The sequence below is a fragment of the Aspergillus heteromorphus genome (assembly GCF_003184545.1).
Source record: "Aspergillus heteromorphus CBS 117.55 chromosome Unknown BO70scaffold_19, whole genome shotgun sequence".
NCBI lineage: Eukaryota > Fungi > Ascomycota > Eurotiomycetes > Eurotiales > Aspergillaceae > Aspergillus > Aspergillus heteromorphus.
Genome location: NW_020290424.1, coordinates 477,577 through 503,402, shown reverse-complemented (window position 1 = coordinate 503,402; position 25,826 = coordinate 477,577). Strand labels below are relative to the sequence as shown.

Genomic DNA, 25,826 nt, shown 5'->3' with positions numbered 1-25,826 from the left:
AGTCGGTCACATTACCTCCTGCTTCTGCTGTATACCATATACTTCCCTCTCTTTCTCTCTCTCTCTCTCTCTCTGTTGCATCTGCATGGGAGCAGAGCAGCCCAGACCTCTCCACCCCATATACCTCCAACCTACCCATATGTGCATCTCATTCACCGCAACTCCAGGCCACCAAAAAACCAAAATCGACCAAAAAAAAAAAATACAAAAAAAAAAAAGAAAAAACCATCCCCCACCATGAAGCCCCTCCCTCTAGTCTCTCAGCTCCCACCCCCCTCCTTTCCCCCCTCCCTGCTCTTACTTACCACTCGGAAAAGACGCACGAAAACTTAAAACCACCTCAACAGAAACTAAAAACAAAACAAAACAAAGCTCAGGCCGCATCGTATCCACGCCCAGCCCCTCAACCCTACTGCTTTACCCCCACGGGCCCGGTGTCCGGCGATGCTTACGGTCGTACACACAAGCCCGGGGCCCTTATCCCCGGACCGGTCCCCGTCCGTGTCCGCGTCCCTGGGAAGGCGTACAAGAAGGTACAAGAACCGGGACAACGGAGATGGGCCTGGAGAGGGGAGAAGGACTGGGCGGGAGGGGTTGGGGTTGGGAATGGGTTTACACTACATCGTGCACGGATTGGGGCTACGGTTGATGACGAGCACGACCGGGATAAGGGTAGGGGTTTGACTGGAGGTGTGTGAGAGAGAGCAAGGGGGGAGGTGGTGGTGGTGGTTGAGAGGGATGAAAGACGCATATACTAATACTCTAGTATAGGAAATGTGGAGGTGCTGGGGAAGGGGAAAAAAAAAAACGAAGTTGACTGGTGGGCATTACGTAGTAGTGGCAGAAGAAGGGATGTGCGACTTGGGCGGGGATTGAAACCCAGATGTCCGATCAATAAACAATGAAGCTGGTGTTGCAGAGGGGGAAACCGGACAAGCAAGAGCAAGAACAGCAGGCCCGCAAAAGGGTAACAGGGGTAAAAAAAGAAGAAATGATTTTGATTTTAATTGTCCATCCGAACTTCCACACATCCCCGGCACGCACGAAGAAGACAGCCCAAAGATCTCCAAGTCTGAATTTGAAATATTGATATTTTCCCTGTCATCGAGAAGGTGTCATGGGGGGTCATGATATGAGAAATGGCGGTGGTCGCCCATAAGTAAAAAAAGGAAAACGCCCTCCACACACAACCGTTCCTCATATCCAGCAGAGCAGGGATTTTGGCGTTCGTTGGATCGTCTTCAGCCCCTGGCCGCGGCCGTCTTCGTCGTCGTCCGAGTAAGGTATCCGATGATCCGAACGTCAATCCGAATCCAGCACCGACCCCCTTCAGCCACACGGAAATCCATCGAAGCGATCCGCTTAGTCCTTGCTCTTCTTGGGGCCCTTGGTCTTGGCGGTACCGCGGAACTTCTTGGAGCGGTTCTTCCGTTGCTTGCCTGTGCAGGGTGAGTATCAAACCACACAGAGATGTGGGAGGAGAAGAAGGTAGGGGCGGAGTCCACATACGCTGCTGTCTGCTGGGCTTCTCGACCTTGACACCGGCACCGATGCGGACCAGGCGGTAGAGGGGCTCGAACTTCTTCAGGGCCTCCTGGGAGTCGTAGATGAGAGCGAAGCCGGTGCTCTTACCACCACCGTACTGGGTGCGGAAACCGAAGACGGAGACCTGGTCCTTGTTGGACTTGTACAGGTCGGCGAGCTTGTCGCGGAGCTCGTCCTTGGAAACGTTGGCGCGGTTGGGGTGGAGGACATCCCTAAGCATGACCATCAGCAAAATTGTCCGGCAATTTCCTCTCTATGTTCCCATCGATCGATCTGTGTCCCATATCGGTCCTTTCTTTCTTTCTTTCTTTTTTTTTTTTCCCCTTTCTTCTTGATTTCCAGCCAGGCTCTTTCTGCGTTGTGTGCTTTCCCTCGTAGCTTTCCCGCACCTGTTTCCTCCGGGGCCTTCCAGATCGATGGTGGTTGATGGTGATGGTGATGGTGATGGTGGTATGGTAGGGAGCTTACACGACCATCTGCTTGCGAGCAAGCAGGGGGTTGCGGATGAACTTGCGAGTCCGCAGGGTAACGGGAGCGTCGGCCATGGCTGTTGGTGTTGACAGCGATAATCTGCGTGCGACAGGGAAGAGCTGAAGGGCAGATGGGGGCGCGGGTTGTCGAAGTCGCTGTCGGTCGATGGCGGGCTCGAGATGCGCTCGATTCAATTTTGCTTCGTTTCTGTGCTGTTCGCTGTGGGCTCGGCTAGGGGCGACTAACCCGGTGGGGTTAGCGCGCCTTCCCTCCTGGGCGAGCCGGTTAGTCAGCCGTGGATGTTTCTGATCGGGTTTAGCCCCTTCACGTGCAGCGCCCCTTAGTCATCATGGCTTGTTAACTAACTAGTTAGCTAGTTAGTTATCTTAGCGCGGTTCAACGTGAAGTACTCCGTAGTTTTCGGGGTTTATGTGTCTTTCAACCTTCATCATGTCCCTCCCCCTCCTCACGGCCCAATACTTCCAGCAACTCGATCCTCGGCTCCTCTTCCTCCCCGATGGCCCAACTCTCCTCCACCCCGCCACCCAACAGGCCCTCTACGCCGACCTCTTCGACGAATCCACCATCACAAGACCCCTCCCCACCGCATCCTACCGCACCCGCGTGTTGAAGATGATTATCGCCAAGCTGGAGGATGCAATCTCCGACCCGGAGGAGGATGTATGAGGACCCTGTAGGCTGCATATTCAGATCCCACTCACACTTACCTTTTCCGCTCACCCACTCAATACCTCATGCATGGACTCCAACTTACAGTATACAGGAAATCTACGGCCCCCTCCTTGAATCTCTCGGCACGCTCATTTCAACCCCCAAACCCTCCGCCGTCCAACAAGCTCAGCAACTCACCCACGTCACCTTCACCTCCCCCTCCACCTCCCACTCTCAATCCCAAGACAGACAAACAATCATCACCTCCGAATCCCGTAACGCAATTGTCACCGCGGGCACCACCGGCCATCGAACCTGGGAAGCCGCCCTACACCTCGCAACCTACCTCTCCACTCCTCAGGGAAGCAGTCACATCGCGGGCAAGCGAGTCCTCGAGCTCGGCGCCGGGACGGGCCTCGTGTCCATGTTCTGCGCCAAATACCTGGACCCGGAGATCGTGGTCGCCACGGATCTCGAGCGGGGGCTGATGGAACAGATCCAGGATTGTGCGGTGCGGAACGGGCTGGGGAAGGAGAGGTTTCGGGGATGTATTTGGGAGTGGGGACAGGAGATGGAGTTGGGTGAAGGGGAGACAGATGGAGAACGAGGAAAGACAGGGTTTGATGTGGCGTTTGGCGCGGATTTGGTACGTAGGGAGTTCCCCCTCTCACACGACTCAGCCCTGTGCAGCCCAGCCCAGCTAGCTCAGAGCTATATCCCTACCTATCCGGGTCCTAATTGGGTCGCGTTACCTATTCAGGGTCGACCTTCCCGAATGACGCCCCGGTCCTACCGTTCCCTGTCATTCATTTACCAGCCCTGTGTTATTCACTGTCGTGTCGCATCGCCCCTGTGCTACCTACCTCCTTTCATTTACCCACCCACCCATGATGAACTACCCTCTATCACACATACGCCCTGACCAACTCGCTAACCAAGTAACAGATCTACGACACAGACCTCGTCCCCCTCCTCGTACAAACCGTTAAAAACCTCTTCACGAGCTACGGCATCCAGGAATTCCTCATTTCCGCGACCCTGCGCAACGAAGACACCTTCGGGACGTTTTTGGGAGCTTGTGGTGAGCATCCCCCCCTTCCCCCCTCCACCTCCCAGAATCTTTTGCCCCCTTTTCTTTTTCGTACCCCCCTCATGCCCTTCTTTCGTCCCCGATCACCATTACCACATATAATATGATATCCGGTATATGGGCCCCATACTTTCTGTGTGGTGACATCACACTTCTGCCTCCTACATCTTGAAAGACGATGGATGCTGTGACTCAATCAAGATAGCCTGACTAATGAATGCTGCAGAAAAAGAACACCTCGTCGTCGACCGCATCCCCTTCGACTCACCAAAGGAAGAAGAGCAGACGGGCTTCTTCCATTCCACGGCAATCCCGATCCGGACGTATCGGATCTCTCTTCCTCTTTCTCCTGCCCCTGGTGGGGAGTGATCCTGTGGTTCGATACAAGTAGTCCGAGTAGACTTCTACGCCATTATATCCTAGCCTAGCCTATCCTCTTGAGGATTAGAATACCGCGGTTGGTATATATACATGCCGTAGACTCAGACGGTATAGACCTACCTACAGCGTAGACTCTCTTCCTCTCCCCTACAGGATAGACATGGGTCTTACGGAATCTACTCAAGTAAGTCTAGTATAGCACGTTTATAACCCTACTTATGTGATGAGTGTACTACTACTCCTACGGTAAATTTCTTACTACCTATAGACAACCTTTTCCCATAGAACCAGACAACATACCAAACACAAACTTAAAACCAAAGACCATATATATTCAGGTAAATAAGACAAGGATAAGTGTAGATAAGATAGGTAAATAGCATCGCCCATGGGTATCATAATCTAATACGTAGTAGTGTGTGTATGTATGTATGTATGTATGTGTATGTGTATGTGATGTGTGTATCAAGGAAGGCCTCCGCGGAGGAAAGATGGACAGGACCGACAGACCAACAACCGACAACTCAGAACCCCGAAGCAAAGAAATCAGCTGGGTAGCGAAGGTGTTTGTATAATGTGTGCGAGGATTATGCTGGGTGTCAACGCTCAGGTATCAAAATCAGTGGTGTAAATATAGTGTAGTGGTGTGGTAATAGTATAATAACAGTGAAGGAAGGAGAGAGTAGGAATAGGAATAGACCCGTGATCAACACGAGGCAACATTACTTATTGGAAGTGGCTGTCGGCGAGACTCTCCCGGAGTAGGCCCTCGTCCACTTGCTCCGCATGAATCGACACCGGGGCCCGAGACATGGGCCGGAATCCCATGATGGGACCTGTCTGATTCACACCGGGGTAGCGGAAGCGTAGACTCGGGACGGGAACCGGTTCCGCCCTCCGCTTGCCCTTCCGGGAACCGGCGGACGAGGGCCGCCGCGCGGGAGAGTCGGATATCGCGGCCGTCTCCTCGGTGACGGGGTCGTTGGCGGACACTGCGGCGGTGCCCCAGTGACCACGGACCCAGCCACCGACGCGGCGTCCTAGGGACAGTTTGCGGGACGGGATGGTAGTGTTTTCAGACTGTTCCTCGGCGGGATCAATCGGGGTCTGGCTTCTGCTTCCCGCCACGGAAGCAAGGAGGGTCTGTGGACACTGGTCAGAGACCTTGGCGGGCTCGCGTCCAGCGGTGATGATGCTGGTCGAGATTATCGGAGATGTGAGGAACAGATCAGCGTTGGGCGACATAATGCGTCGGGGAATGCGGACGGGCGGGGTGCTCGAGTGCAGGTCGCTCAGCCGCGATGGACGGCGACGAGGAGTGTGGATGTCCATGCCCGCCACCGAGAAAAGACTTTCGTGGGAGGTGCTGCGGCGCACACCGCGATAAGGCGAGGAGAAGACGTCCTCCGGAACTACAGGGGATGGCGGGCGCTCCGACTCGGCGTACGGCACCGATCGGCCGTCCTCCATCTCCTCGGGAATGACAGACTGCATGGTACCTCTGCCCGCGTATTCCGCGCTGCTTCGGCGTTGGAAGTAGTCAGGGTTCAGGTCATCGTCGATGCCCGAGGCCAGACCGTCACCGTCCAGGGTGCGGTACGCGGCATCCACGTGCCCCTTCATACGCCGGCCACTGCGCAACGGGGACGAGAAGACGGTGCTATCTGGGCTCGTCGGTTGGGATAAGTCGAAGCCGCGGTCCACTCGGTCAAAGATCGATGAGGGCTGATAGGCAGACTGCGGGGAGCTTGCCATAGAATCGGAGACAGGGGACTGCGCTGACCAGCGGCGCGGAGCAGTTGGGGGGATCGAGACGGATGTTTGGGAGAGGATCGTGGAGGCGGACGACGTCGAAGACTGGGCGCGATGGGTTGCTTTGCGCGGGAGCTGGGTGCCGGCCGCGGAGTGCAGAACAGCCGCACTGCCCAGGGAGCGGCGCTTCTTGGAGCGACGGAAGAGTGAGCCCTTCTCCTTCTTGGAACCCACGGGCACCGGCGGCGTGTGATAGTGGTGGTGGATGTGGAACTCCTGCGACACGCGACGCGACTCCTGCGACTCCAGTTCCTGACTCAGAGTCGTTGACGGTCGGGGTTCTTCCTCCTGCGTTTCGGAGGCCAATGGCTGATGCGACAGAATCTGATCCCGCAGGTTCTGCACCTCCTCATTCGAGCTCTCCAACATCTCGCGCAGCTCCATGATCCCCATCTGCAGGTTGGCGTTGTCCTGCAGGATGTCCCGCACGAAGCGGGACACCACATTCGCGCCGCCGTGGTTGCGACCCAGCTCGTGGGCCGCCGCCGCGCCCTTCAGTCGTCCGGCCGCGCTATCGAGCTCGCGTTCTACGGCGCGTCTCCGCTCCATGCGCTGCACCATCTCGGCCTGGCGGTCGCGCTCCTCGCGGGCTTCCTTCTCGATGCGATCCACCTGGTCATGCAGATCGCGGAGGGTGCATTCAGCCTGCTTCCACCGCTGCACGGCCGACTTGGAGTCCTCCTGCGCGGATTGGAGACTCTCCTGCAGCCGGGACTGTTCGGCTTCCATGTGCGCCAGTTGGGCTTCGAGGTCGGCGGCGCGGGCGGCCGCCAGAGTGAGCTTGCGCAGCTCCGCCTCGGTGCTCTCGAGACGGGTGGCTAGGAACTTGGAGTGCGAGTCGGAATCGACGACTGCCCGGTTAAGGCCATCGAGCTGTTCTAGGAGGTCGCGGTTCTCTTCGATGATGCGGGCGTTTTCGGCCTGGACCTGGCGTTTTTCGCGTTCGAGATTCTCGATGCTGAGGCAGAGACGATGGCGGTCCTCTTCCGCCTCGGCCATGTAGGACTCATGACGATGGAGCAGAGCCTGAAGCGCAAAGGTTAGCGAGGATGAGCTGGAGGTCGTTGCCGCCATGGCAACTTTATCTGGGAAGGCAGTCATGACGGACAAAAACGCAATGGGAAAGCACCGGCGACGAGCCCAGCTTGGATGAAGCCATGATGAGGTGTCACCGACGGCAGTCCGTGTTGATGGAATCTTTCTTCTGTCTGGGAAGTACCCGAGACGATCCAAGGGGACCAGATTCCAGAGACAGGCAGGGAGCCAACAGGGTAAAGGAAGACCTTCCAACCCTCGAGGGCAAGTATGTATGGGACGGGACCCGGTATGTGTACCACGGCCGGAGTATGCGGGAAGTATATAGACGGGGAGGACCAGTTGGGTTGACCGGACACAACCGGCGGCTTGATCCCGGGCAGGAGGATGGAATAAAAGGCAAGGCAAGCAAGAAGCAAGAAGTAGGGCGGTTTGTCCGACCCCCGCCGGCGAGAGAGGGTGTGATGACGCTGACGTCGACGAACCGGCGAGTGGTGGACAAAGTCTAAACGAAAGGGGAAAAAAAAACACCGGGGCGGAGACGAGGGAGCCCAAAGGAAAAGGCAAAAAGGCAACGTACCTGGCCCAGCCTCGCGGCGGTTGCGAGATCCTTCTCGAGGCCCTCGAGGGCGACATGGTTATGGAGCAGGAATGCACAGTCGTCACGGCCACAGCAGCAGCGGAGAGCGAGGGGGGCGGCCGCAGAGGCCGAATGGGAAGGAATGCAGGGCAGCTGACTTGCAGACGGAGGAGTCGTGGTGGTCGTCGTAGTAGTAGTAGTGGGCGAGCTAGTAGCATGCGGGTGAGGCCGTGGGTTCTGATCGGGATCGGAGTCCATGATGGCTGGCAGGGAGGCAGAGGAATGAGGGCGAGGGTGAGTTGGCACCCCTTGACGGGTGCGATGAGCTGGAGCGGAGGCGGCGCCAGGTCATCGAGGTGCGAGATTAAATCGGAGGCCAAGTGGAGATGCTGATACTAAAAGTAGGTAGGAGGGAGATAGAGCTCCCGACAGCCCTGGAGGGGGGAGGAGGGGGGGGGAAGGACTGCAGTCTGCACGCACACGCAGAGACCGACCAAGAGAAAGGCCGTCGGGCAGCCAAGAATGGAAAGACAATTGAAGGGAAGAGGCCGAATGAATGTGGAATGAAGAATGGGGATGGGATGAAATGGGATGGATTGAGTTGCGATGAGATGAATGGTCGAGAGTTCCGCCCAGGCAGCGATCGCCGGCCTGAAAAGCCGCGGCTTCTTTTGTGGTTTGATTGGCCAATCCACCATTACACCATTACGCCATTACGCCATTACACATCATGGTACCGTCAGGATACATACACAATTAACACCAGGAACATGATCAACAACCACAACCACAACAACAACAACAGGATTATTATTCACGGGCAATTCAGTAGCACTATCTAGATACTAGTAGGCAAGTAGCACCAGTGGATCCCACACTAATGATAGACAACAGTCATCCCCAAACGGGAACCTTCGGAGCAGAGAAGTACTAAGTGCCTGCCTGACTATGCCTGACGGACTACTAACTATACTAGTCCCAAGGTACTCCGTACTAAGGTACAAGGTATATACGTAGGTAGCAAGTAGTATCGCGTTCGTCACTCGCCCAACCTCCTGTCAATTGCCCATTGCCAATTGCCAACACGCCAAACAGTATCTATCTATCTATCTATCTATCTACCTTGTAGGAAGGAACGGAGTATCTACTCTACTCCGTAGTAGCGAGCTGCTAGCATAAGTTGCAACCCGAGTCGAACATTCTATTCCCGACCGTTACAGCTGGCTTGGTCGGTGACTCAATTATTCAATTCATTAGAGGGCATATCCACAGAGAAACGATGCGGTCTTCGCCGTATCCCAGGAGGAATCAGGATCAATTACACGGGGTCATCGTGAACATCACAGCAGAAAGTCATTGCGCACATTGATAAACGCCCCGGCGCCGCCCTCCTCGCCGATCTCGTTCACCAGCACCTCCGTCTGTTGGTACAACCGCTCCAGAGCGGCCGACGATGACTTGCCCAGCGACACTGTGTAACAGCCCCCGCGCGTTAGCCTCACACTCGAACACTTGCATCCTGCCACCCCTCCCCCGGGAGGGTTCAATCACACATACCAAGAATCGCCGAGTTCAACTCCTCCGCCACTGCAATCCGGCCCGCCGGGTCCAGGTAGTGTCCATGCACCGACCGGCGCGCGTCCGGGTACGCCACCAGTGAGAAGATGTCGTCCAGCATCTTGCGGTCCCCGCCCCGCTCGTCCGGAGGGTAGTCCACAAACAGCTGCTGTCCGTACTGCACCGCCGCCGTCAGCAACTCGTTCGACCGTGCCGTGCTCTCCGGCTCCTCCGTGTCCATCCCGTCTGCCTCCCAGCCCTCGCTCTCCTGCAGCTGCTCGTCCAGCTCCATCTCCTGGTCAAACACCGCACTGCCGTCTGATAGCCCGTTTGACGCCTTGCGTTTCGACGCCGCCGCCGATGGCTCGTTGCAGCGGCGCATCATCTCCAGGAACTTCCGGCACCGCAGTTTGAAGTGGATGTGGGGGTACGTCTGCAGAACGTTCGCGTAGTAGGCATTCGTGTACTTCAGGGCCTTGTCGATGTCCCCATCGAGGATGGCCGCGCGGATCTCTGCCGGCCTGGTCAGTACGCCCGCAGTCAGTCAGTCAGTTAGCCGAGGAAGGGTCTTACTCTGCCGGTTGATCGCCTCGACGTCCTCCTCCACCTCGTACTTCTGCAGTGGTGCTTGCCGGCCGTTCTCCAGCGCAGTCGACTCCGCAGCCACCTCCTCGGCAAACGCCCGCGCGGTCTCGACATAGCCATCATGAGCGAGGAACTGGGCCACTAACTCCTGGAGCAAGGCCGTCTCGTCCAGCGGCGGTTGGAGATTCGCCGTGCTGGTCAGGCTAATCTCCTCATGGATCGATAACTTCTCTTTCTGTTCCCCGGCGGTTAGCCATGCCAGGGCGGGGCCACTTGGATGGGAGCATACCTTAACCATATCATCAATGTCGAACATGAACGGCTGCTGGCCAAAGTTCACGGCCAGATGCACCGCCGGCTGCTTCTTCATGCCGACCGACGGGTAGACCTTCAGATTCCGTAGCTCGCGGAAGGCGTTTCCTGAGACGGGTTAGCCACTACGTCCGATGACGTATGACACATGAGGATGGATAGATAAATGGATAGATATACCTAGATGGATACCGTTCTTGGTGAAGAACGCACAGCCCGTCGAGAAGTTCACCCCACATCCCACCGTGTCATTGGCCCCGAAGGTCGGCCCGTATTGTCGTCCCTGTCCTTGGCTTTCTCCAAAGAATGACTTGCCATCGTCGCCGTGATACGCCCATGATTCCTGCTCCCAGCCGGGGAGACGCTCGACTGAGGCTTTCTTACTCGAGAACCCGATTCCGATCATCCTAATCCGGTTAGCATTATCATGGAACCGAGTGGAGACACCGGAGATACACACCCCTCTTTGGGCTTGGATAGAATGGTGATCTCGAAGTAGTAGATCCCGCACTGCGGGGGCATGGGGTGGTCCGCCCGCACGGCGGCGGCTTCGTGGTCGTGCTTGTTGACGGGCCCAGTGTAGCGGACCTCGACCCCCCCGTTTGCGAGCTCCAGGCCCGTGTACTTGTCGTCATCACTCCAGCGGGAGGGGAGGGGGAGCAGGTGGTCGTCATCGCCCGGGGGTTCTCGCTCGATGATATCAAAGGTCATGCCCCGATGGGAAGGGGCGATCCGGGGAAGGCTAGCCTGGCTGGAGGAGGAGGACAACGGATGTGCGGCGGCGGCGGTAGTTGTAGCGGTGGCGGTGGTGGGGATGGTGCCCTCGCGGTGAGCGGCGAGCTTTGCCCGGCGGGCGGCATCGAGGCGGGCGACGTAGCGGGAGTTGCGGAGATAGGAGGGGATGAAGGGAGCGGCGGCCGGGTCGGAGAAGCCGGGGGAGTGGAAGAAGGGGTCGTAGCGAGGGAAGCCGGCGAACTTTCGTGAATAGGCAGGCAGGGGTTCGCCGGCGGACGGCCTCCAGGGCGAGTTCATTTGCATATCGGCATCCACGGCGGGGGACGGCCGCAGGAGGCGAGAGTCGGGCGAGAAAGGCGGGGGGATGAAGGAAGCGGTGGAGTGCGAGTGCTGGTTGTGGTGGTGGTTTGGGTGTTGGGAGTGAAAGTGGGAGTAAGAGTAGTGGGAGGAGTGGTGGGAGGGGGAGGGGATCAGGTGGTGGGCGAGGTGGGCGACGGACGACGATGAAGACGGGTGGGTTGGAGGGGAGAGAGCCGCGGTGCCGGACAGGACGGAGGCATAGGATGATCGACGGGGGATGGAGGAGATGCTGGGAGGACCGTTGGAGGAAGAGGAAGAGGAGGAATAGAAAGCAGTGGCTGCAGTGGCTGCGGTGGTGGTGGTGGTGGTGGTGGTGGTGGTGAGGAGAGAAGCTCGAGGAGCTCCACCGGAAGGGGGAAAAGCGTCCGTCATGACTGGAGCGATCGCCGTCAGCGAGCGACGGAGCGGGTCCGTTTCTGTTTCTGTCGCTGTTTCTGTAGTAGATCCGGAGTACTACTCCTAGTCCTAGACACCGTCTAGCAGCAGCAGCAGCAGCAGCAGCACCCCAACAGGCATGGATTGTTCTCTGGATCCAACCCAACCACCTCTTTCTCGTGCAAAACAGCAGAGCAACAAACAGTCTGTCTGGGGGGATTTCCGTAAGCGGGCAGTGGAGCAGACAGAGCAACCAGATCGTGCAGAAGAATGCCCGGATCAACAAAGCCGGTCCGGAGGGAGTACTACTGGAAGGATACGTAACAATCCGGATCCACAACACAACACGTGAGGGCGAGAAGGAAAGTGAAAGAAAGCAGAGCGAGGGAAGGGAGCGTGGATGGGTTAATAAGAAAGACCTCGCGTGACAGACAGCCAGACTGGCCGGCACCCGCCAGACTTTGGCGACACACGATCCGGGATGACAGGCAGGATGACGGATGGCCTGACCGAGAAATTGCGGGGGAGCAGGAGATCCCATTCAGTCAGTCCTTCATTCACATTCACTCCTCCATCCAGGCAGGGGGAGATGCCCCCCTTCCCCATTAGTACTAAGTTACAATGAGGTCTCGACTCACAACGCACCCAAAGGTCCGGAATGTAACTACTAACTATAGTCATATATACTCAACTGTAACCTGGGGTTAACAATGGGTGCTCATTCTGCGCCCCTGGGAAGGATCATCCATGTAACCTCGTCCTCGGCAGTCAAGCCACCCCGGATTCGAGCGGAGGTCTTTACGGCCTACGGACGAGGACTCATGCGAGAGAGGGCCTAAGCATTCAGACCGAGTCAGAATTCAATGCATTTTGAAACGACGTGTATCAATAGACTGTAGACCGGTCGTAATATATCCATGGGCCTCGGTTCCCCCGAATAGCTCCATCCGGGGAAATCCCAGGCCTACCACAAGATCACAAGACAGGATCTCTCGACAGATATACCTCCCAAAAAAAAAAAAAAAAAAAAAAAAGAAGGGGGAAAAAAAAGGCCCGATGAGTGGGTAACAAACAGTGCAACAAGCACAAACTCAGATCGCGGAGAGCCCGTCAAATATGCAGCGGCATTGGCACCTTCAAAAAATACATCCCTCATGCGGGCGACCCGCTGAACGTCCAGTCGCCGCCATATCCCAAACGCCAAGCCCAAAGAACCAGGGCAACATCAAAGAAATAAAAGGTGGTAGTGGTGGTGACAGATAAAATAATATACAGGAAGAAAGTCGGTAAATGGTTCCAAGTCGCAGGATAGGTAGGCAGGTAGGGGCTCCCCTCAGGCTGTCATGGCGATGGCAGGGGAAGACGCTTCCGTGAGATTGGGAGGGGCAGGGGTGAGGTCCCCATCGCCCGTGCTCTTCTCACTGGGCACGCCGCTGGCACTCTGGTTGGCCTTGCTGTCGCTGTCGCCCGTCTCAAGGCCCAGCTCTTTGACCTCGCCGTTCTCCGGGTGGATGGGGCGGGGGGTTCGCCAGCTCTCCAAGTTCCATTGGATCCCCGTGAAGCTCTTCAGCTGCAGGGACTTGCGCTCCCAGCGACGGCACGGCGCCCCGCTGCGATCCAGAGCACGCAGACCAGCGTTGATCGCGCCCAGGTTGGCCTTGGGTCCCAGTTTGTGGTTGGCCACCAACTTGGCATGGTCGACGGTTCCATCATCCCTACAGGCAGTTAGTTAGAAACGAATCTCTCACGGCACGGATTGGATTGGGAGTGGGCCACATACAGTCTGGGCTTCTTCTTCGGACCTGGCTTGCCGCGTGGCTTTGGGGTCGTCTCGCCCGTCTGGTTCAGTCCCCGTTTGGTCCCCGGCTTAGGGCCTGGAACGCCCTTGCGACGGGGAGTGTCCGCGGACGTGCCTGCAGCCGGAGTGGAGGCCGCATCGGAGGCATTGTCCACAGAGGAGGGGGGCAGCGGCGGTTCGCCCGACGAGGAGGCCGGGGACGAAGGCTCCTGGATCTTGATGGGGGGTTCGTGGCTATCGCTGGCCTTGCGGGTCTTGCGGTCGTCCCTGCCTTCGGGCGGCGGCGTGACGAACTGGCTCAAGAGGTCGGAGGACAGCTTGAGGACGAGAATCTTCCTCGAGGCCCCAGATCGACTGGAGCGACCGTTTATGGTGGTGGTGGTAGCGCTGGTGGCCGGCATTATGGTAGGTTGGTCAGGATCGTAGATAGGGTTGCGGCGAGATGGTGGTGATGCCCTGCTGATGATCTCAGGCGAGAGCGATGAGTAGGAGATGGGAAGGATCCCCGATCGGTGTAGGCGGACGAAAGGGAGAGGCAACCCAGCGGTCGGTGGTGAAAGGGGGTGGGGGTTTAAAAAGGCCGCAATGCGAGGTGGGAGGGAGGAGATGAGGGTGAAATTAAATGGAGATCGTGACGTGGGTAGACAAGAGGTGGATCGAATGGTTCGCAGCGGAGCGAGGTGGCGGGCGAGATTTGGGTCAGGGCGAGGCGAGGGTGGTCTGGCAGGGCTGATCGAGTGCTGGTGACATACTCCGGCGGCGGAGGAGGAGGAGGTGGTGGTGGTGATAGGGCAGCAGCAGCAGTGTAGGTGGTGGTGGTGGTGATGTTGAGGGCGAAGAGGATGGGGAGGGAGGAAGAGAGAGGAAGGAGGGGGGAGAAAGGGAGGAGGCGGACGGGGGAGGGAAGAAAGGGATGGATGGGGATGTCGAGGCGCCGTGTGGTGGTTTCATTGTGGTGTGTGTGTGTTTCTCACGCTCGTCTAGGGAACGACAAGCCAGACTTTTCGGTGCGGTCAGTCAGTCAGTCAGTCCAGGAGAGATGCTGAAGGCAAGTCCGTTCGCTCTGCCCGGCCACGCGCCCCCGTCTCCGTACCGTCCGCGTACGTCCCGTACGCGCCCACCGCCCGGCAGATCGGGGCTGCGCGCTCGTCGGAAGGGCGCGCGTGACGGTACGGGACGGTTTGCGCGGGTATCGGTGGTCCGAGGGGGAGGGAACGGGGGTTAGTTAACTATACATCCATCATCTTTCGCTCCTCTCTCCCTCCTCGTTCTCCTATACAGCAGCCCTCCCTATACGAGTGAGTATACATACAGTACACTCTCCACACACCTAGCAGGTAGGTATCTTTCTTAGATTACCTTGGGCGGTGGCAGTGGTTCTGACTTCTCCCTCATACACCTTCCCTCAGGAAACTGGTATCTACTAACACCCACTGATCCATGTCCCCTGTCCAACTATCGAGAGGAAAAATATGGATCGCCCGTCCCGCCGCGGCCGCTTAGACTTCCAACCACCAGCAGCACCGCTTCCGGCTTTCCTTCCTCTCATTCGTAAGCCGTGATCTTCACCTGATGCATCAGCTGTCCTCCCTCTCCCCGACGAGTCATCGAGTCATCCTGTTGGGAATTGGGACCGAAACGTGTTACTTCCCTACCGAGATTATTTAGATACTGCCTCGGGGGAAACAACCCCAAGGACCATCCATCACATCAGCCAATCCGTCCCGGAGTAATCAGCTACTAGCCATCCCGGATCCTCGCCTCAATTTGCCTGGCAACGGACCCCCGAGACTATGCCGGGGGGTTACCCAAGTTCCAACTAATCAGTGTCCGTCTGGATCCAGACAATTAATCCCTCAGCACCAGCATTTCTCGCCCCGATCGGCTTGCCACTTCCGGGTGATCCATCCTCGCATCACCACATTATTATTATTATTATTATTATTATACACCGAGACTAAAACCCAGCTGATGATGGATGATTGCGGATATATACACGACTGACTTGGATCACTCATGCCGACAGGTATCGCTAGCTTACTTACGACTCAAGTAGTATCCATCTACCCACTGCCTTCCTTGCACTTGCAGGCGTGCGTGATTCTTCCACACGCGGCAATCGCTAGCTGGCTGAATCTTAAGCCGGGTCGGATTGGAACTCGATCGATACATAATGAACGATGTGTCCGTCATTCTCGCATCATATCCAGACACTTCATTATATACGCAAAGGGAAATAATAAATAAATACACAAGAAAATAACATTCCATGTCCCAATCCCACTCCCACGATCCACATTTAACCCTATACAAGCCCGAAAGACGCAGCACCCCAACTGTTAATTCGTCTGGCCCTGCTTCTTCCGCTGGATCACCTCCGCCACGGCCTTCTGCACTTCCGGACTGGACCGCACACTCCCCAGCACCAACGCCTCCTTCATCCCCTTCCGCAGCGCGGCCACGCCCTCGCGATCGCCCTTGAACGGCGCGAACCCCAACTGCATCAGCCGGGTCGTCTCCCCGTCCGTAGCCCGGGAGAGCTGCGCGATCTGGTTCAGCTTCTGCACGGTCTGCGGATGGATCTGGTCCTGCGCTTGCGAGGACACCCGTTTGGCGATCTCGGGCGGCGTGACCTGCGAGATGAAGATGTGCATGGTAACGGAGGCGCGCTGGGCGAGGGTCAGAATCTGGAACGGCAGGAGGTAAAAGCCGGGGTTCTGCTCGGAGATCCCGAACAGCCCTTGCAACCAGGGACTGACGAAGGAGCCGGGGATAAACAGCGCCGCTGGACGGGTGAGAAGGATCGACTCGAGAACCATCAGAGCCGCAAAGGTGAAGTAGCGCCACTGGTTAGACACAGTCAGTCAATTCTATCCATTCATCCATCAGACCCAGAGCGCACAGCTCAGAACCACTCACATAACGCCCCCATGCCGACCAATACGTAGCCTGGGCCACCGCGAGCACGACCAGTCCGACGACATACTGCGGCGCGGACCGCATCACGCCCGCGTACACGAATTCCTGCATGGTCTTGGAGCCGCCCCAGTTGAGCATGTCCGGGCCGTACAGGTCGTAGGCCGCCCGCTTGACTGGGTCCAGCAGCGTGTCCTGCGCCAACTTCAGATAGACGAAGTAACCGTCGGAGACGGCGCCGCCATCGCGGGTCAGCTTGTCCGGGTGGTGCTGGGCGGCGAGACGGCGGAAGCGCGACTTGATGGTGCGCTCATCGGCGAGGGGGGAGACGCCCAGGGCGTGGTAGAAATCGCCGGCGACTTGCACGCGATGGAAGGTCTCGTAGAGGGTGTAGAGGAGGTAGCTGGTCACGACGAGGATGTAGATGCGACGGCGGTGACGGGCGTAGCGCGGCGTGCCGGGCTGGGGGCGCGGTTCACCAGCGCGGATGGTGAGGCCATAGTAGACGCTCTGGACAAGGGAGGTCACGTACTGCGAGAGGAGTAGAGGTGGTGGTGAGCGATCATCGTGACAGATATGTTGCTGCGCAGCGGCGCTTATATAGATAGATTGGGACACGGTAGAATCATCGACTTACATTTGGAAGGACCGCCCAGCCAAAGAAGGACAGAAGAGACGACATGACCAAAAAAAAAAGCAAAAGAATGACTCGACCAGTAGAAGATCAGGAGGTATTAGACTCCATCCAAAACAGACCCAAACACACAAACTCGACCTGGGAACAAGTACTGAGTACTACATGGAATGGGGAGAGTTGCTTTATTCGCTCCCCGGACCAACCCCCGGCTCACCGCCCGGCCGACCGCCTCCCGATGCGCGATCGTCGCTCGACGAAAAAAAGAACGAAAAAAAAAAAGCCCGACAACTCTCCGTCTCCAGCATCCCACCACCACCACCACCACCACCGCCATCACCACCACCGTCGCAATGGCCATCGACGCCATGGACCTCGACCCCCCGCCGGCAAGCAGTCCGGCCAGCTCGCCCACCAAAGAGCGCAAGCGCAAACACAAGGATAGCTCGTCCCCTACGAAGAAGAAGCGCAAGCACGAATCGAGCCAACCCCAACCCAGCGTGACCAACAGCCCGGAATCCCCCTACAAGCTCACCACCGCGACTCTCTACCTCCCTCTCTCCCCCATCTCGATCTCGCCCACCCACGCCCTCGCCTCCCTCCAGGCCGAGCACCTCTCCCCCCTCCTCCTCACCTACTACCCGCCCCTCAAGGGCATCATCCTCGCCTACTCCAACACCAGCATCTCGAGCACCCCGCCCTCCGCCACTCCCGCCACCTCCGTCGCGGACACGCCCGAACCACTGACCCTGGCGCGCTCGGCCGGCGAGTACGGCGTGCTGTACGTGTACCTGACAACGACATTCCTGGTATTCCGGCCGCAGCGCGGCCAGGTCCTCGAGGGATGGGTGAACGTGCAGTCGGAGGGTTTCCTCGGCGCGATCTCGATGAACCTGTTCTCCGTGGGAATTGAGCGGAAACGACTGCCCCCGAACTGGAAGTGGATCCCCCCGGGCGAGGAACGCGAGGAGCAGGCCGACGGCGACCAGGAACAAGAACCGGCCTCGACGACAGACAGCGACTCGGAGGAGAAGAGCGAGAACGGCAAGAATACGAAGCCGTTCGACGCCGAGAAGGAACTCTTTAATCCCGTGGCTCTCGCCACGGATACGGATCTCGATCAGGTCGAGGAGGCCGAGGAGGCCACGGCGGAGGGCTACTTCCAGTCTGTGTCTGGGCATCGCGTGCGCGGTACGATTCGGTTCCGTGTGGTCGACGTGGATATCATTCCTGGGTCGGAGCGGGATCGTGGGTTTATGAGCATTGAGGGGACGATGCTGGAGCCCGAGGAGGAGAGGCGCGTGTTGGAGGATGAGAGGAATGGCGTGTTTTATTCTTCATTGTCGAGGGCGGGCACGCCCCGAGGGGAATCGATGACTCCGGTTCCGGTTCCCACGTCCAGCACGGTTACGGCGTCGGGCGCGTTGACTCCGGCTGTTGTGGAGGTGGAGGTGGAGGCTGAGGCCAAGTCGAGTAAGAAGAAGTCGACCAAGGAGAAGAAGGCCAAGAAGACCAAGAAGACCAAAACGAAGGAGTGAATTGCTGGGTTGTGGAGTTGAGTTGAGTTAGCCTGTTCATATGTTCCGTGTTACTATATATTCTGTGTTCGGTATCTTGTGGCCATCATCTTTGTCCATGCCAGGCGTTTGATGGGGAATCAAAATATTCTCTTAGGGTTTCATACTGTTACTAGCTTCATTGTTGTTGGACTGAGGACCGGGGGTAATTGAAGCCAGCAGATGTTGTAAGATGTACCGTTTCCCTCCCCTCTCCAGTCGTTGCCCTGAGGGCGAAGTGTGTTGAAGAGGTTTTCTGGTTCTGGATTACAATGTCCTCAGCTGGTTATATGTTGGCTTAGGCCTCACATCATTATCGTCACTGTTACATCCAACTAACTAGTCACCGACTATATCTTCACATGCTCAGGCACGCCCACAGTCAACACATCCACGCCACTCTGGATCTCCGACTTGGTCGGCATGTTTTTCCGCCGCATCAGTTCCGCGCTCTTCACCATCACTGGGTCTACGCCCATCGTCGCTACAGCCACCACGGTGTCGCCCTTGCAGTAATATGCGACGAACTTGCTGTTCTCAGGCTCGCCCTTCAGCACCAGATCGTCCCATCCGCCCACAGTGCTTCCGCAATACCGCAGCTGGGCGCCCAGGGCGGACCAGAAGATCGGGATAAAGGCCTTGGGCTTGAGGGACTGCAGCGATCCCGTGTGAGAAATAGCCCGAGCCACCCCCCGACCGGCATTCTGGGCCACGTTCCAGTGCTCGATGCGGGTATATGTGCCCTTCTCCTGGTCAGCTCCCGGTCCGTGGTACGGGTAGGTCGCGATGTCGCCAATCGCAAAGACTTCATCGTTCAGACCGGGGACTGCGAAATGCTCATTGGTCTTGATGGATCCATCCTTCTCCAAGGTAATGGCTGAGTTGCCTTGCAGGAAGTCGGTGGCCGGACGCACACCCACGCCGAGGATGACCAGATCCGCAGGAAGCTCTGTACCGTCCTGCAGGTGGACGGCCCCGACCTTGCTGGAATCTGTGCTGGAGGGCGTCGCCTTGGACACGCTGGCAGACAGCTTGAACTTGACGCCCGCCTTCTCCAGGTTACCCTGGAAGATGCGGCCGACCTGCTCGCCCATGACGCGCTCCATTGGGGCCTTCTCCATGCCGACGATGGTGACGTCGTTGTCTTTGGCGAGGCAGTTGCCCACCTCCATCCCGATGAAGGAGCTGCCGATGACGACGATCTTCTTGTTCTTCTGCCCGCCCAGTGCCTTGTGGATGGCCTGCACGTCCGGAATGGTACGGAGCACGAAGATATTTCCGAGGTCTTTGAACCCTTCCAAAGGGAGAGTGCGCGGCACGCCTCCCGTCGCAAGAACCAGCTTGGTGTAGGGGTAAGACTTGCCAGACTTGGTGGCCACTGTCTTCTTTTCAAAGTCGACTCCAGTCACATCATCATGGGCCACGTCGATGGACGCCTCTTTGTACCAGTCCTCCGGATGCAACTGAATCTTGGCCGGATCAGCGATCAATGCCTTGGACAGCTTCGTGCGGTCGATGATGAGATTCGGTTCACTGCTGATGATAGTGACAGCACCCTTGTACTTGAGGTCGCGGATCGCCTTAACAATGCCAAAAGCACCACTTCCACTATAAGTAACGATCAGTACTCCCCCCACACTTGGTCAGGTACTTGGGATGAGCCAGACTTACCCGCCAACGATAACTAGCTTTTCCGGGGAAGAAGCACTGCACTTGATCGCCGGGTTTCTCTGTGAGGCCTTGATGTCCGCCTCCTCCGCGTTGATGTAGACGGCGCCATTCTTCTCAAACACCTCGAACTTCTTCAAGGCGTTTGGAGCCGGCGCATCTTCCACATCACCACTCACAACATTGAAGCAAGCTACCGAGATCATCATTAACTACCCCGTTCTACGGCATCCCCATCCCCAGGAAGACCTACCTCCATGCCAAGGACAAGTGATTCTACCATCCGGCGCCACGACACCCAGTTTCAAGGGGGCGCCGTAATGTGTGCACTTGGGGGTCATGGCGTGGACCTGGCCGTCGTAGTTGACAAGAAGGACCTTGCCCTCCTGGATGCCCTCGACCTCAACCTCGAGCTTGTCCAGGTCCTTTACGTCCGCTAGGGACGCGATGCCGTTGAGTTTGTACTCCTGAGCCATTTTGGCGGGACTGGTGGAAAACAGACGCGCAGAAGAATATGAGGAGAACGACGGTTGAGGTGACGACCGACGGCGGGGGATGCAGAGATTATGGGAGGAGACTGAGGAGGGGTGGGGGCAGCAGAGACAGTGACACGCAGAGGAATTGCGGCAGCCACAGCGACACCGAGAGGTGATACGGGAGGAGGAGAAGCTGGACAACGGGCGCGCAGCAGATTGGGACCAACGAGCAGCAGCAGCAGCAGCAGCAGCAGCAGCACGACGCAGGAAGCTCTGACGGGAGAGGAGGGGTAGTGGAGGGTGCATGGGGGGTAGTATGTAGGATTGATTGGTCCAGCAATCAGGACATGTCTGGACCAGAGGAATGGGATGATGCCACCTCCCACCAGGTTATATATCGTAGGGAGACGGACAATGACGTGAATGAAAGGGAGTTGGACTGAGAAGAAGGATGAAGGCAAAGCCATCCGTCGGAAGCGGAAGATGCCAGCCGCGTGCCTGCCTCATCCAGCCATCCTGTGCTTGTCTGTCATGTTGCCTGTCGCGCCTTCCCGGTTGAGAAGCAACTGCCATGTCGATGACGTCGCCCGTGCGAGCCCCCCCCCGCCAATCAGAAGTCGTGTTTTGTCATATTTCCGGCGGGTGGAGACCGCCTGGGACGGTTAGCCCCGTTTTCTTACTATGAGTTCATCGTTCATCATGAAGATGGTATTATTTCATCTCCGGAGTACCTTAGGTTAAACATATACATGCATGCATACATACATACATACATACATACATACATACATACATACATACATACATACATACATACATACAGGCAGGCAGACCGGCCCATCCGTCCATCATTTACATTTATCCACTCAGCCAAAGTTTGCTCCCTCCCTTCCTCATGCCATTCATTCCAATGCTCAACGTCGTCGGCGACCACTTGACTGCCTCGTCTGCCGTCGTGTCGGAGGGATGTTCTTCTGCACCCATCCCGACCCCCGCGGAAGCCGATGTGATCGTGCGTAGTCCTCATCGCTCCCCCCAGGTGATTGGGGCGGACTGGACAAGGTAAGATCCACTAGAGATGTCTGTGATGCCGGTGACCTGGGGCCGGAGTCTTTAGGCAACGGCTGCACACTCTCCGGGACAACGCTAATTAGGGACGGCAATGGCGATCCCGCACTGCGAGACCGGCGGGGGCTTGGGGATGGGGACCCGGCGAGAGACAGATGGTCCGTGGTCGCCTCGCCGCGGTCCAGATCTTGGTTGCGCGATCCCTTTCGCGAGTCCCGTTGCCGCTGGCGCTCCTCCTGCGCCTTGTCGATCTCGTAGAACGGATTGGGTACCACCGAATGGGTGGAGGACTGCGAGGGCGACCTTGCCTGGCTGGCCCCGGGTTCTTTCTTGGGAAGAGGAGAAGAGGTAAATGATTCTCGCTTGATGGCAGGGAAGTACTTCTGCATCAAACAGTGGAAGGAAACCACGCTCGTAGGACTGCTGATCAGTTGTAGATCGTCATCGGAGAAGGGCGTTGGATCATCGGCGGCGTCAGCAGGGAGAGAGGTAAGGTGTAAGGTCGATGGGGGATCTTTGATTTCCGGAAGAGCAGCGTCGGGCTGCCGACCTTCTTTGCCATCCTCGATGTCCTGGCCTGCAGCTGGATCCGAAGCAACCCCCGAGACCTCGTCTCCGCGGCCCGCCTCCGATGCAGGCGCCAACTCCGCGCCGGGCGACTCAAATCCGATAAACTGCGGTGACCTGACAGGGCTGGAGTTCACCGTGTCTGCCGCTTTATCGTTCAACTGGCTCTTATCCAGGTCAGCCCGCTCCTCAGACATCTCTTGCAGTGGTGGCTGACCATCTCCAGACCCGACGTGCGTGGCTTGAGCCTCGTTCGAAGCCGGACTGGGACCCCGTGGAGAGGACCCATTTGCTGCGCGAGAGCTTGGTCGGTGAGCGCATGAACGCCAGAGGAGTAGGAAATTAATTTACTGACATGCTGGGTTCCTCAGCATCCCCAAGACCTGCAGCGTCAGCAGCCCGGAGAAGCTTGGGATTGATCAGATCGGCAAACGACACCTCGCGGAAACCATCATCCTCTTCCTCGTCGAACCCGGGCATCTCAAATCCACTGTATTGAACCCCATCGTCTTCGTCGTCCCCAGACTCCCTGGTTTGTCTCCGGTCGCGTTTGGCTAGCCGGATCTTGAAAATCTGGTCTTCAAAGACGTCGAGAATCTCGGCTACCCGATAACCGGACACAGTAGGTTGCCAGTTCGTGGCTTTAGACAAGTCCAGCTGCATGAAGGCGATGATCGCACTCCGTTTCAAATCAACTTCGCCGAGATTCTGCAGAGAGCTCGGATCATTGGGCAGAGCTGGCAGATCATCTGCAGTATTTCCATTCACTTCGGTCTGCTCAACCCCTTCCATGTGCCCATTAGGCTGCTCGGTGTCATCGTAGTCCAATTGCATGTCGCCAGTGGAATAGCCGTAATCACCATTCCAATACTCTTCCTCCTCTCCATTGTACACTTGGAGCTGCTGCCGCCGTTTTCTTTTCTTGCCCCAGCCTTTCCGCTGTCTGATAAGATCGCCGGCTTCGGTGTCCCAGCGCTGCTCGAATGGAAAGGGGGGAGGTTTCAGCTCAATGTCGTCATACACACACTCGGTAGCTCCGATAGTCAACTTGTCTTGCCAGTTCTCGTCCGAATCACTTTCGGGATCTTCGGCCGTGTCTTGTTTCGCTGGCTGTTGATGTTGAGCAGTATTGCTGGGCTTCCCTGCCAGCTTTTTCCGAGTGGCTTCCTCGTCTTCTTTAGTGCGAGGTGTCCGCACACCGAGAGAGCCGAAAAGTAGCCTCCTAGAGCTCGCCACATCGAGAGTCCGCCGCTTGCTAGGCTCCGCGCCTGTTTCTTTGACGTCGTCCTTGGCTATTTCTTCGGTAGCCGGCGTCTGATCATTTTGGGTACTTTGCGGGGCGCTTTGCGAGATGACAGTGACATCAACCCCTCCTAATTCCAGATCGCGGAGCAGCTTCTGTCGCTTGGCTTCAAATTCCGCGCGTTCTTGCTCTTTGGGGTCGGGCTTGGCATCCGGCTTGGCCTCCGGAACGTAGTATGAGTGTCCATTTTTATCTTCCCATTCTCGAAGAGTAGCAAAGTCAGCCTGTGGGGGCAAGGCGCCAAGTTCCTTCAGCTTTGCCAGCCTGCGTCGCAGTTTGCTTCGCTGATTGCTTTTCTTGGTTCTCAAAGACCCTGCTCCGGGAGGGATGGTCTTGGTGCGCAGCTCATCTGCTTCAGAGTCTGAGAGCTCATCCTCCGATGAACTGGAGTCCGAGTCAGAATTTGAGTCCGAGTCGGAACTTGAATCATCCTCGGAATCAGAGCTAGGGCCTTCTGATGAGTCCTCGTCTGAAGAATCACTGGCATCACTCGAGTCGCTGGGGTCACTGGAGTCGCTGGAGTCACTGTCGCTCGCAGATGAGCTGCTGTCGCTGGCATTGGAGGCAGAGTCGGGCAAACTCTCCGACGTTGGCTTCGTCTTGATCATAGATCCTGCCCATTCAGACTGACCAGATTCTTGATAGGCACCTGGAGCCTTTGGAGTGGATGCCTTCGACCGGGTGGGCTGCTCGGGACTGGCGCACAGTGCTGACTGAGTTTGCATTACGGTCTGTGGGGTGGGTGGGGTGGCGTCGGCTTGAACAACTGTATCAGCATTCACCGTATGGTCTAATACCAGTTCACGTTCAGGGGTGGCCACGCGTGTCAGATCCTTCTTGTCCGGAACGACGTTCTCGGACACCTTTGCCTTGCGGGCAGGGGAAGCACTATGTTTCACAGACGGCTCCACTTTTTGGTCTTGAAAAGTCACCACCTTCGAATCTCTCCGGCCTCCATCAAGATCTGGAGTCTTCTTAATGAGCGGATCAGCAAGTGAACTCTTTCTTAGGGCCGTCCGAGAGGTACTCTTTCTCGAGCGCAGTGGGTAACCCGTGGTGCCTGCCTGCTCGGCATCATCTTCTGTCACAGGCATGGGGGAAATATCAAGATCTTCTTCGAGACCTTTCAACTCTTCGGCCAAGTCTTCATTGTCAACATTCGACATGTCAGAGTCACTCTCTGAAGTTTGATCACGTTGTTCATCAATGGTATGGCGGATCACAGTTCCGTCACCATCCTCATCGGGTTCATGGTAGTCCGCGTAGTCATCCTGATATGCTTCCGCACGTTCATCTCTCCTCTCTAGTTGATCATCTGCCTTGAAGAGAGAAAGCTCCTGGTTATAGCCCAGTTGGTTGGGTGCCCACTCCGCATCTTCCTCTTCGTAGCGTGATCCATAGTCCCAGCCTGCAACGCTGGTGCGTCGTTTCTTCCTTGGAGGGATTTTGATCGCGGGTCTCGAGGTTGTAGGTCTTTTCAGGAACGGCTTTCCAAACGGGACACCGTCAATTAAGTGCTTTCCGTCGTTAGATATCTGATGACGACCGGACATCCGCCTGGCGCGAAGGTCTGAGATTTGGAGGGCGCGGATCCTGCAAAGATAAGAGTGTGAGCTGGAGCCCCGAGAGCATGACTGTTAAATGAGAGAGTACTTACAAGACCTCATCACCATCCCGGAGGAGGCCCTCGACTTCCATGAAATGCAAACATTCAGAACCTCCGACTTCTACCACATAGTCCTCGAGGCCCCACTGCCCAGTGCATTCACCGTCAAACGAGGCGGGATCCGTCTCAAGCGGAAGCACCTCGTTGACATCCTCCAGCAACTGTGCAATAGTATAGCCGCCATTGGAATACAGCGCATTAGGCACACGCGACGAGGTCAAGGCAGACGCCGCGGCCGGCACCATGGACGACGCGCTGGGCGCATTGTGGCCGAAAAGCGATGGCGGGGACGTTGTCCAGAGGATGCGCGTGACGGGCAACCCGTGGCGCTGGATAACAAGGTGGAGACGCATGGTGGAATGTAAGTGGAATCCTGCTCCTGAATTGGTTCCAATGTGTCTAGCAGGAGCTCATTAGAATTACTGCGATGGCGGGAAAGTATTAGAAAGCCATGTAGGAAAAACTATCGTCGCGTTGTGCTTTCTCAACAGTGACGGACGTGCTATCCGACTAATCGCGTCGGGAGATTCGGTCGGGAGGTGGAAAAGAGGTGGAAGAAGGGCGGAACAACACGGGGACATGAAGCAGAATGCAAAGATCACAGCGTGGACATGGTCATGGACATGGTAACGGCCAGGAGAGAATCCACGACTTAACAACTCGA

General features: G+C 57.0%; 8 protein-coding genes across 8 annotated transcripts; 2 read left to right on the top strand and 6 right to left on the bottom strand.

Annotated features, from left to right (window-relative positions):
- Positions 1 to 1,362: 1,362 nt before the first annotated feature.
- On the bottom strand, positions 1,363 to 2,090 carry BO70DRAFT_354113 (40S ribosomal protein eS24; the record flags this gene model as incomplete). Its single annotated transcript, XM_025541850.1, has 3 exons — positions 1,363 to 1,439; positions 1,510 to 1,757; positions 2,014 to 2,090. 3 exons carry the CDS (start codon positions 2,088 to 2,090, stop codon positions 1,363 to 1,365), a joined length of 402 nt encoding a protein of 133 aa, XP_025397874.1.
- Positions 2,091 to 2,441: 351 nt separating this feature from the next.
- On the top strand, positions 2,442 to 4,379 carry BO70DRAFT_363660 (protein-lysine N-methyltransferase). Its single transcript, XM_025543625.1, has 4 exons — positions 2,442 to 2,710; positions 2,801 to 3,334; positions 3,634 to 3,769; positions 4,005 to 4,379. The coding sequence occupies exons 1-4, from the start codon at positions 2,696 to 2,698 to the stop codon at positions 4,145 to 4,147; spliced, it is 828 nt and encodes a 275-aa protein (XP_025397873.1). The 5' UTR covers positions 2,442 to 2,695; the 3' UTR covers positions 4,148 to 4,379.
- A 203-nt stretch (positions 4,380 to 4,582) lies between these two features.
- BO70DRAFT_318112 (uncharacterized protein) lies at positions 4,583 to 11,507 on the bottom strand (the record flags this gene model as incomplete). Its single annotated transcript, XM_025540405.1, has 9 exons — positions 4,583 to 6,997; positions 7,587 to 7,743; positions 8,931 to 9,057; positions 9,138 to 9,656; positions 9,717 to 9,963; positions 10,018 to 10,148; positions 10,221 to 10,447; positions 10,501 to 11,165; positions 11,271 to 11,507. 9 exons carry the CDS (start codon positions 11,505 to 11,507, stop codon positions 4,886 to 4,888), a joined length of 4,422 nt encoding a protein of 1,473 aa, XP_025397872.1. The 3' UTR covers positions 4,583 to 4,885.
- A 1,336-nt stretch (positions 11,508 to 12,843) lies between these two features.
- Positions 12,844 to 13,709, bottom strand: BO70DRAFT_397998 (uncharacterized protein; the record flags this gene model as incomplete). The annotated part of the gene is made up of 2 exons (XM_025546754.1): positions 12,844 to 13,225; positions 13,291 to 13,709. The coding sequence occupies 2 exons, from the start codon at positions 13,707 to 13,709 to the stop codon at positions 12,844 to 12,846; spliced, it is 801 nt and encodes a 266-aa protein (XP_025397871.1).
- A 1,786-nt stretch (positions 13,710 to 15,495) lies between these two features.
- BO70DRAFT_363654 (J domain-containing protein) lies at positions 15,496 to 17,007 on the bottom strand. Its single transcript, XM_025543624.1, has 3 exons — positions 16,862 to 17,007; positions 16,228 to 16,755; positions 15,496 to 16,154 (listed from the first exon to the last, which is right to left on the bottom strand). Exons 1-3 carry the CDS (start codon positions 16,904 to 16,906, stop codon positions 15,648 to 15,650), a joined length of 1,080 nt encoding a protein of 359 aa, XP_025397870.1. The 5' UTR covers positions 16,907 to 17,007; the 3' UTR covers positions 15,496 to 15,647.
- Positions 17,008 to 17,173: 166 nt separating this feature from the next.
- BO70DRAFT_363653 (DNA-directed RNA polymerase I subunit RPA43) lies at positions 17,174 to 18,573 on the top strand. Its single transcript, XM_025543623.1, has one exon. It carries the CDS (start codon positions 17,212 to 17,214, stop codon positions 18,394 to 18,396), a length of 1,185 nt encoding a protein of 394 aa, XP_025397869.1. The 5' UTR covers positions 17,174 to 17,211; the 3' UTR covers positions 18,397 to 18,573.
- Positions 18,574 to 18,764: 191 nt separating this feature from the next.
- On the bottom strand, positions 18,765 to 20,558 carry nfr1 (putative AIF-like mitochondrial oxidoreductase (Nfrl); the record flags this gene model as incomplete). The annotated part of the gene is made up of 3 exons (XM_025539504.1): positions 18,765 to 20,022; positions 20,086 to 20,275; positions 20,336 to 20,558. 3 exons carry the CDS (start codon positions 20,556 to 20,558, stop codon positions 18,765 to 18,767), a joined length of 1,671 nt encoding a protein of 556 aa, XP_025397868.1.
- Positions 20,559 to 21,472: 914 nt separating this feature from the next.
- On the bottom strand, positions 21,473 to 25,515 carry BO70DRAFT_430621 (uncharacterized protein; the record flags this gene model as incomplete). The annotated part of the gene is made up of 3 exons (XM_025548175.1): positions 21,473 to 22,496; positions 22,549 to 25,089; positions 25,154 to 25,515. The coding sequence occupies 3 exons, from the start codon at positions 25,513 to 25,515 to the stop codon at positions 21,473 to 21,475; spliced, it is 3,927 nt and encodes a 1,308-aa protein (XP_025397867.1).
- Positions 25,516 to 25,826: the final 311 nt, after the last annotated feature.

Coding starts and splice junctions, on each gene's coding strand:
- BO70DRAFT_363660 (XM_025543625.1), top strand. Junction 3,335..3,633: donor TGGCGTTTGGCGCGGATTTG/GTACGTAGGGAG, acceptor ACCAAGTAACAG/ATCTACGACACAGACCTCGT. Junction 3,770..4,004: donor GACGTTTTTGGGAGCTTGTG/GTGAGCATCCCC, acceptor TGAATGCTGCAG/AAAAAGAACACCTCGTCGTC.
- BO70DRAFT_363654 (XM_025543624.1), bottom strand. CDS start 16,906: ATGTCGTCTCTTCTGTCCTTCTTTGGCTGGGCGGTCCTTCCAAAT. Junction 16,756..16,861: donor GCTGGGCGGTCCTTCCAAAT/GTAAGTCGATGA, acceptor CTCCTCTCGCAG/TACGTGACCTCCCTTGTCCA. Junction 16,155..16,227: donor GGTCGGCATGGGGGCGTTAT/GTGAGTGGTTCT, acceptor GTGTCTAACCAG/TGGCGCTACTTCACCTTTGC.
- BO70DRAFT_363653 (XM_025543623.1), top strand. CDS start 17,212: ATGGCCATCGACGCCATGGACCTCGACCCCCCGCCGGCAAGCAGTCCG.